The 8,956-nt window shown below is 51.3% G+C and overlaps 1 protein-coding gene across 1 annotated transcript in view; it reads left to right on the forward strand.

Annotated features, from left to right (window-relative positions):
- The window catches only part of Pyroxd2 (pyridine nucleotide-disulphide oxidoreductase domain 2), a 27,357-nt gene extending 18,650 nt beyond the window's left edge, over positions 1-8,707 (forward strand). Inside the window, exons 9-16 of the mRNA XM_027407286.2 lie at positions 219-360; positions 732-866; positions 2,081-2,153; positions 2,369-2,525; positions 4,732-4,886; positions 6,035-6,141; positions 7,686-7,806; positions 8,403-8,707. Of these exons, the coding sequence (XP_027263087.1) occupies positions 219-360; positions 732-866; positions 2,081-2,153; positions 2,369-2,525; positions 4,732-4,886; positions 6,035-6,141; positions 7,686-7,806; positions 8,403-8,473 (961 nt within the window). The 3' untranslated portion in view covers positions 8,474-8,707. The remainder of the gene's footprint in view (positions 1-218; positions 361-731; positions 867-2,080; positions 2,154-2,368; positions 2,526-4,731; positions 4,887-6,034; positions 6,142-7,685; positions 7,807-8,402) is intronic.
- Positions 8,708-8,956: the final 249 nt, after the last annotated feature.

The following is an 8,956-nucleotide window of genomic DNA, read 5'->3' on the forward strand; positions in this document are numbered from 1 at the left end:
CTGAAGGGATTACAGCACGGGGAGGCTGGAGTCCTGTGCCGCATGTGTGCACAGGGAGAGAGTGTGGTGTGAGGGGCAGGGCACTGCGCTCGTGAAAGGCTCAGGCTAAGGGCCGCATTGGGAAGGAGGAGTTGAGGGTCCGGAACAGAAAGGGTTATCTGCAGCTGAAACTGAGATGGAATCCAGCCTCGGCCCCTGCTGTTGTGTTCTTCCCTCAGGTATGTGTTGCTTCACCATGTGATGGGAAACCTGGAGGGGATACAGGGCGCCTGGAGCTATGTCCAGGGTGGCATGGGTGCCCTCTCTGATGCCATTGCAAGCTCAGCTACTACGCATGGAGCAAGTATCTTCACAGAAAAGGTGTGGGCCCCACTCCCCCATGCTGACTTTTGGCCTGGATGTAGGGTAGGATAGTCTTCTACCTCTGATTTAGGAAGACCCTCGAATTACTGATGGACAAGGGAAGCCCAGAATCTGGGCTCTACACTTGTGAGGCTGCTGGCAGCTGAGTAATTGTCACTTGTCATCTAGGCCCATCCTCCTGGTGAACCCTTCAAGCCCACGTGTCATGAAACCATGGGTGGACTGGGTTGCATCAGTGTTCCCCCAGAAGCCTCTGATTTGGGTCATGGATTGGGGGTGAGGAAGCTTGGGTGCCTACGAGCCACACCCACTATTCTCAACCTGGGCTTCTTTCTGGGGGCTCTGGGGGTCTCTTGCTGGGGCTCCAGACTGTGGCTAAGGTTCAGGTGAACAGTGAAGGCCACGTTCAAGGAGTCATACTACAGGATGGCCAGGAGGTGAGGAGCCGAGTCGTCTTGTCTTGTGCCTCACCACAGGTCACCTTCTTGGAGCTGACGCCACAGGTGAGGTGGTTCAGAGGAGAGGTAAAATATCTGCTGTACGAGGCTTGGAATGTGGGGTGGGGAGCCCAGGTTACATCAGGGTGGGAGATCCAAGGACTAAGCCTCCTTCTCTGAGGAAGACAGCAGCTTGCAAACAGTAGAGAAGCCTTGTGGGTGAGAGGGCCTAGGCCATACAGCCTGCAATAGGCCAAGCTAGTGCCAGAGCCCAGGTCTGCCTTGTAATTCTTATGACTTGTCTGCTACCTACATTTGGTTTTGCCCCTCTCACTGTCCCTGACTCCACCATCTGCCAATGATCTATTGCAAAATTAACACTGTGAATGGAGGTTTGGGAGGCTTTGGGTTGTGTATTGTTTTGTTTTGTTTTGTTTTTAGCACTGTTATAAAACTTGTGGGCAGATATGACCTTAGCTCATAGACAGGGAGATAAATGGTTGATCCTGAGTTGCTGCTGGGGCTTGCCTTCACCTTCAGTGGCTGTGTCTCTGCTGGTCTTGACTGGGCTTAGATCTCTGAGTAGGAACTGGCTGGCTGTGGTTGGTCCAGAAGCAGGAGCACCAGCAAGCTCCCCGGGCTGGCAGGGGGCGACAGCAGGCAAGCTCAGCCATGCCAGCTCCAGATTGCTTGATCTGGATCCATCTTATTTGCTGACATTGGCTTGATCTCCCAGCCAGTCTAGGGTTGTGTGTAAGTGAAGTGTGGGGGGGGGGGACTGTGGAGAAAAGTGGAAAGGGGCGCATCCAGGAAAGGCTTTGGAACATTGCAATTGGCCATACTTTCTCTGTCCCTGAAAGATAAGATAATGTGTGTCCGAGCAGGCAGTCTCATCCATATGTAGGCCTGCTCTTGGGGGCACAACATTACTGTCTCTGAATATTTCCACTCACAAAATTCAGCAACTCTCAGTGCACATTGTTAAGGCAGTTCTAAAGCAGCACGAGCGATGGCTGGAAGGATTAAGATGCATAGAAATGTCTATCTCTGTCCCAAGCAGGAAGTGGTGAGAGCTTCCCCAGTCAGGACAGTGGGCCAAGTGCAGAAGGCATGCTTTGCCAGAGTCAGGGACTCCAGGAAGTTCTCTCCGAGGAGGTAGTTTGGGGGCTGAGTTCCGAAGGAAGAGGAGGATCTCCTCAGGCAGAGGTTGAAGGACTGGTCTGGGCATCTTCTCTGGGCCTTGGCTACCTCAGGCCTTTCACAGAGCTCTCTCCTTCCAGGAGTGGCTTCCAGAGACCTTTGTGAAGAGAATATCCCAGCTGGACACACAGTCTCCTGTTACCAAGATCAATGGTAGGAGATGCCTGATTGCATCTACCTTTGTGAGAATGTGAGAATCTCCAAGTCAGGGAAACCCAGCCACACTGTCTGTCTCTGCCCTGACCCCCAGCTTGTCACTAGTGTGTTTTACTTTCAGACTTCTGACCCATTACATGACAAGCAGGTCATGACTATAGAGGGGGGACCCTGCAAGACCGGGGACCTGACCTGGCCTTTTGGCTCCTCAGTGGCTGTGGACAGGCTGCCAAACTTCCGAGCAGCCCCCAATGTTCCCAGGGACCAGCCACAACCACATCATCAGTGTTCCATCCACCTGAACTGTGAAGACACCCTGGCCCTCCACCAGGCCTTTGAAGATGCCAAGGACGGCCTGCCTTCCCAAAGGTAGGTGAGACCTGGCCTTTGTGTCCCCTGTGTGTTTTGAGGCAGGGGCCTGGCTTCTTCTTCCTGGCACTAAACCTTCAGTGTCCATGTTTCAAGAACACAAAAATGTACCCCAGAGAAGAAATCTAGACACCAGAGAAGTGGAGATGAAGAGTGGGGCATGCTGGGAGTATCCCAGGTTAGTGGATGACAGTCCCAAGGATAGCAGCACTCAAACTGAGAAGAGGTTCTCAGATACAGTGACTCGGCAGAAGACATGCTCATTTAGCCCCTAGTGCATATCTGAGGGGCCCCTTTACCCAAGCTCCTAAAAGCATCCCCCATCCCAGCTGTGTCTCCATCCTTTAGAGCAGGCAGGGCTCTGTGGAGCCTACACCACTCATCCTCTATGTTGTTTGGTAGAGATATGCTGCGACCCTGCACAGTGCCAGGCTCCACACTGGGCACAAGTTGTGGAGCCTGGAATGTGAAGCAGACAGAAGTTTATAATAAACCTTGTGCACGAGAACTCACAGCGTTGGGGGGCTGGGGAGATGGCTCAGCAGTTAAGAGCATTGATTGCTCTTCCAAAGGTCCTGAGTTCAATCCCCAGCATCCACATGGTGGCTCACAACCATCTATAATGAAATCTGGTGCCCTCTTCTGGCCTGGTTTCTCAGTCACAGAGCAGAAAGAAAGACCCACAAGATCTCTGCCTCTGTGCTGGCCTCTGCTGCCTAGAAAATAGCCGACATCATGCACTGTTAATGGGCACTAAGGAGAAAAAGAAGCGGCTGGGGAGGTCTGCTTTTTAAAAGAAGGCCCCTCTGATGGTGTGACACTTGAGCAGTACATGGAAGGAAGCAAGATGGATTGTGTGAATATCTGAGGAAGAACACCCAGAGAGATGGGCAGGTGTAAAAGCCAGGGCAGGGATGTGCTGTTGTATTGGGAACATAAAGACAAGGCCAGAGTGGAGGGTGCACACCCACAGGGCTGGTCAGGCATTGTCCGTCCACTGCCTTGGCTTTCACTCAAAGAAAGCCTGACTTTTCCTTCTGAAAGACCACCCTACCCAAAATGGACAAAAAGAGAGGAGTCCTGTTGCAATCGGTTACTGGATGCAGAATGTGAGGGCAACAGGACAGTGACTGGGACCTGGGTGGACCCAGCAGAAGTGATGGGAACTGTCCAAGTACTGGACATGTTTTAAGGGCAATGCAGGTGAGGTTTGCTGCTGCAAAGGAAGTGGTGTGTGTGAGAGAGAGGAACAACTGGAAAATTATGAGAAAGAAAGAGGCTTCTGGGAGGTATGGGAGAATGTTAGGCAGATATCTAAGGTGAGAAGTGTGGCCAGCCTCAGAAAGGGCATTTCATATGGCCTTGAAAGATACTCATGTGGTCTGGGAATGGTTCTGGGGAATGGTTCCAGCATCCCCAAGTCCATGGTTACCAAAAATTGTGGCGCTCAGGTCCCTTCTGTAAAATGTCAGAGCCTGCATCTAACCTTCTCACATCCCCCTGTAGGTCATCAGTCATCTCTAGATGATGTAAAATACCTGTGTAGGTGCTGAGTAAATGGCTGCCAGGCAATAGCATTTATGGAATGATGCCAAGGGGGAAGTCAGCATGGTCAGTGAGGCACAGTTTTTTTTTTTTATAGTATTTTCGGTCTGTGGTTGGAGAATGCACAGAGTACCCAAGCATAGAGAGCCAAATATATCTAGAGATCTGAGGGACTTTTACTTCAGGTGGGAAAGAGGTTGGCTGGGCATGGGGTACCACATTGTGGTGGCTCAATAATAGAGCTAGATGCTCTGTTTTGGCCTGTTCCAAAGGAGGTTCCTGGGCCAAGAGGGGGGGGCAAGCTTGGCTGGACCCTGGCCATTTGAGCACCTGCTGACTTGGGCCTGACCCCTGCATGGTTCTCACTATCTGGAGCCTGGTAGTATCTGAGTTAGGGAGCCAGATTAGAACATAGGTCTCTGGGGAAGGAAGACAAGCCTGGACCACACCAGGTGAGAAAGGATCGGAGATCTGGAATCTGGCTGTAGTGGTCTGGAAAAACACCACAGAGGTGGTTTAGACTGTGCTAACCACCGTGGTCTCACAGTGACAATCAGCCCACATTGGTGGTCCCTGAGGACCTTCATTTTGTCCTGTGTCACCTCAGAGTGGCCCGAGCGCTTCTCAGTCCTGACCCTCCCTACTCCCCCCCACATCACAGACCTATGATTGAACTCTGCATCCCATCATCTCTGGACCCCACCCTGGCTCCTCCAGGCTGCCATGTTGTCTCCCTCTTCACTCAGTATACGCCCTACACCCTGGCAGGAGGCAAGATCTGGGATGAGCAGGAGAAAAACAACTATGCAGACAAAGGTAAAGAATGTAACACAGGTTGCTCTTCAGGATGATAGCTGGCTGTGGGAACTTTCTCTCTCTCTCTTTCTCTCTTTCTCTCTCTCTCTCTCTCTCTCTCTCTCTCTCTCTCTCTCTCTCTCTCTCTCACACACACACACACACACACACACACACACACAGCCTCATTCAAGCTAAACTCTTCCCAAGGAAGAGATGTGCCCAAGGAAACCGTATATCAACATGGTGAATGTTGGCTGTGATCAGGCACTAGGTTAAGAAAGCCAAAGGGATAGGGACCCAGGCTAGAGAGATGGCTCAGCAGGTAAAGGCACACAAACAACCCTGATAACCTGAGCTTGGTAATCTAACATTCAGTGGAGGGAGAAAAACAACTCCCAAAGTTAGCTGTTGTCTGACCCCCCCCACACACACACACTCTGGACCACATGCATGTGCACACACACACACACACACACACACACACACACACAGAGAGAGAGAGAGAGAGAGAGAGAGAGAGAGAGAGAGAGAGAGAGAGAGAGAGAGAGAGCAGAGAGCGACACACACACACACATGGACCACATGCATGTGTGCGCGCACACACACACACAGACACACACACACATGCTCACATACACATGCACACACATACTCAATAATACATAACATTTTTTATAAAGCAGAAGACTCCACTCTTACCCTCCAGTTGCTCAGAGTCCAGTCGGGGAGACTAACTAGGGAGCAGACCACCATAGAGCACTGTGCTTTATGGACCAAAAGAAGGAAGCCATGAGCCAGAAACAAGGAAAGCACTCAAGGAAAGAAACATTGAACTGGCTTTGAATGTTTGATGAATGGGAGTTGGACCAAGTGCAAAAGAATGAGCTTGGGCAAAGGAATGAGAAGAAAAATCCTTCACATATTCAGGAGGTGACAGAGTCTTGTGGGTAGGTCAGGGTTAAGAAATGAGAGTGTGCGGCTGGGCTGGCTGCAGGCCTTTTAGGTAAAGCATTTTGCTCATGGACTATTTTTCTTTTTGTTTGTTTTTTAGTTACTGGTATATAATTTACATAGGATAAAATAAACCCCTGACTCATATAACTTAATGGATTTTAGAAAACTTACCAGTCATACAACCTTATTGTTGCTTCTTCCATGGTTAACAGTGTTTGACTGCATCGAGGCCTACGCCCCTGGCTTCAAGAGTTCTGTGCTGGCCAGAGACATCCTCACCCCACGGGATCTAGAGAGAATCTTCGGGCTTCCTGGAGGGGTGAGTGGAGGCCTGGGGCCTCCTCCCACTCATATTCCTACCTGCCTCCCTGACTGGCCCCCTTGGGCTTTACCCCACCTTCATTAGGAAGTGATAGAGCCCATGGCTGAGTTGGGAGAGGAGAGGACAGACACACACATGGGTGCCACTGGAGAAGGTCACCTGGCCTGTAGCACATCTGCCCCCAACATCCCCATCAGCCTCTTCTAAAGAGCATTCCCTCCCTATGGAAACAGGCTCTTGCAGTGAGCTTTACTTCACCAGATACAGGAGACTGGAGACCAGAAGCTAGAAACCTGGCTAGGAGCCTGGGAACCTGTGATGATCCAAAGAGCCCTGTGAGAAATAGGGAGCCCATGAGGAGCCAGGGAGACCCATGAGGAGGCAGCTCCAACCCCACAGCCACTAGCCACAGCAGCTACGGAGCCTGACAAGGCCAGAGTGAGCTGAGTGGTGTGTGATTCACATCAGTGGGAAACCCAGCATGGGCACAAGTGATGCCATCATGTCAGTACTATTACACTGATTATGAACCAAGATGATCAGATTTGGGGTCTATTAGATAAATAAAATACACGATTGACATAAATGTCACTAATTTAGCTCTTCTTAAATGTGGCTCCTAGTGAATCTAAAATTACATGCGTGGCTTTGGACATTTTTTGTTTTTGCTTTGACAGCACTGGTCCAGACAGAAGGCAAACAGCCAGGGAGTGGGAGGGGCTTCACAGACTGTGGATGATCAGTACCAGGCAGGGGTGGGTGAGAAGTGTTGATGCCAGTAAGCTCTGGAGCATGCACATGCCATGGAGGTCGAACCAGAGGCTAAGGGCAGGATGGCAGTGTGGTCATGAAGGCAGGGATGAAGTGGTTCTCATGGGGACCAGTTGAAGGGGCAGCAAGAACAGCCCATGGTGACATCTAGCAGATTCTGGTCTTCTTAGGATACCCATTGCCTTTCTAGGCCAGTCTTACCCAAGCCAGTGAGCAGAACCAGATCCTGCTGTGCCACATCCGCTGCTCACTGTGATGCCTATGGAAGAGGGGTCAGGTGGGCACTCAAGGCCAAACAGAGATGGTAGCTATGCAAAGACCCATGCCACAGCAGGAGCCTGCGCCAACAGAGCAAGTCAGTCTTCCCAATAGACTCAGGAGGTTGATGGTTCAAGCAAACCCTCAGCACCCCCCCACACACACCTTTCCCACTCAATTTCCCTGTATTCTGTAGAGACCCTACTCCTCTCTCTTCCCAATAAAGCACCATGGGAGTTTTACTCTGCAGCCCGAGACACGTCCCTCCTCTCTCTCACCCACAGCCCAGGACATATTGCTCTCCTCTCTCACCTGAAACCTGGAACATGTCTCTCGTCCCTCTTTCCTACAGCCTGGGACATGTCTGTCTCCTCTCTCACCTTCAGTTAAGAACCCAGGGAAATATTCAGAAGTAAGAGGACCTGGGTTAGAGAATAGAGAGAGGAAGAGCCAGCCAGGATGGCAAAGCCCATAGCACTCCTACACTAACAACTGTCGCCCTGCCCCCACAGAACATATTCCACGGTGCCATGTCCCTGGACCAGCTCTACTTTGCCCGTCCAGTGCCCCAACACTCTGGCTACAGATGCCCTATTCAGGGCCTGTACCTCTGTGGAAGTGGGGCCCACCCTGGTGAGTGACTTACTTCCTGTGTGGGCTGCAAGGGCTTGTGGGGTGAGGGAGGTAGTAAGCCTGCAGACAGAGGAAGATGCAGGAAGCCATCCTCTGTGAGGGCAAGCACTCAGCAGTGTCCCTGCCAGGCTGCCAAACCCTTGGCTTTTGGTGCACACCCCCTCCCTCCTAGGTTTAGGGACACAGTCTGATGGAGGGAGGAGGAACTCCTCCAGGGGTTGTGGGGGACTCACATTCATTAATTCCTCACTCATATTTGAGACCAGAGGGAGGATCAGTAATGTTTCTCTAGAAATTCTTTGCTGTACCAACTCCATGGCTACCTGACTTCACTGTAGCTGTCGTCTCCTGGTGACACCCTTTCTGAGCTGTGGGTGAGATCTCCCATAAAGAGCTGTGTCCCCTGTGCCCCCTCCCTATTCTTAACATTTCAGCTAAACCTCTAAGTGCCTCCCTGTCTGGCAGACTGAGGCCCCCAGCTGTGTGTGGAAGCCTCAGGGAGCCCAGACACTGTGGTAGTTGTTCCAACTGTGGCTGCTCTCTGAGTCCTGCCCTGTCTCTTTCTGGTGGGCTTCTGAAAGTGGTTTTGGTTCCAGGAGGAGGTGTCATGGGAGCTGCTGGACGGAATGCAGCCCACGAAGTCTTTAGGGACCTCAAGAGCACGTGATGCTGGGCCAACTCTGGCCCTGGGAGAAAAGCTTTCCCTGCACTTTGGAGCCACCTATCAGGCCACCTGCCCATGATAACCTGCTTGGAAGGATACCACTGGGGACAACTGCATCAAAAAGGTGCCATTGATCTGAATCAGGGCCCGAGTTACATTTGCACAGTTTCACCTGTGCCCCAGGGCTCTATGGGCTGCCTGGGTGTGTCTTATTAAAAACAATGTTTTGTACAGAGACTATTTGTATTGTTTTCCTTTGTGTCTATGGGTGGGAAGAACTTGGCAAACCAGCTGGACACAGTCCATTTAACAAATGGAAGAGCTTGGTCCAACTGTCCCCTTCTTGTCAGTTGGGTTCCCACTGCCAGATGATTGGAGGGTGGGCCTGTATTAGCCCAGTCAGCTACTGTCATGTTTCTGTCACTATACGAACAAATTCACAGCCCCAGTGACCCAGAGTCATCCACATGATGGACCGGAGCAAAA

The sequence above is a fragment of the Cricetulus griseus genome, chromosome 3 (genome assembly GCF_003668045.3).
Source record: "Cricetulus griseus strain 17A/GY chromosome 3, alternate assembly CriGri-PICRH-1.0, whole genome shotgun sequence".
In the NCBI taxonomy this organism is placed as follows: Eukaryota; Metazoa; Chordata; class Mammalia; order Rodentia; family Cricetidae; genus Cricetulus; species Cricetulus griseus.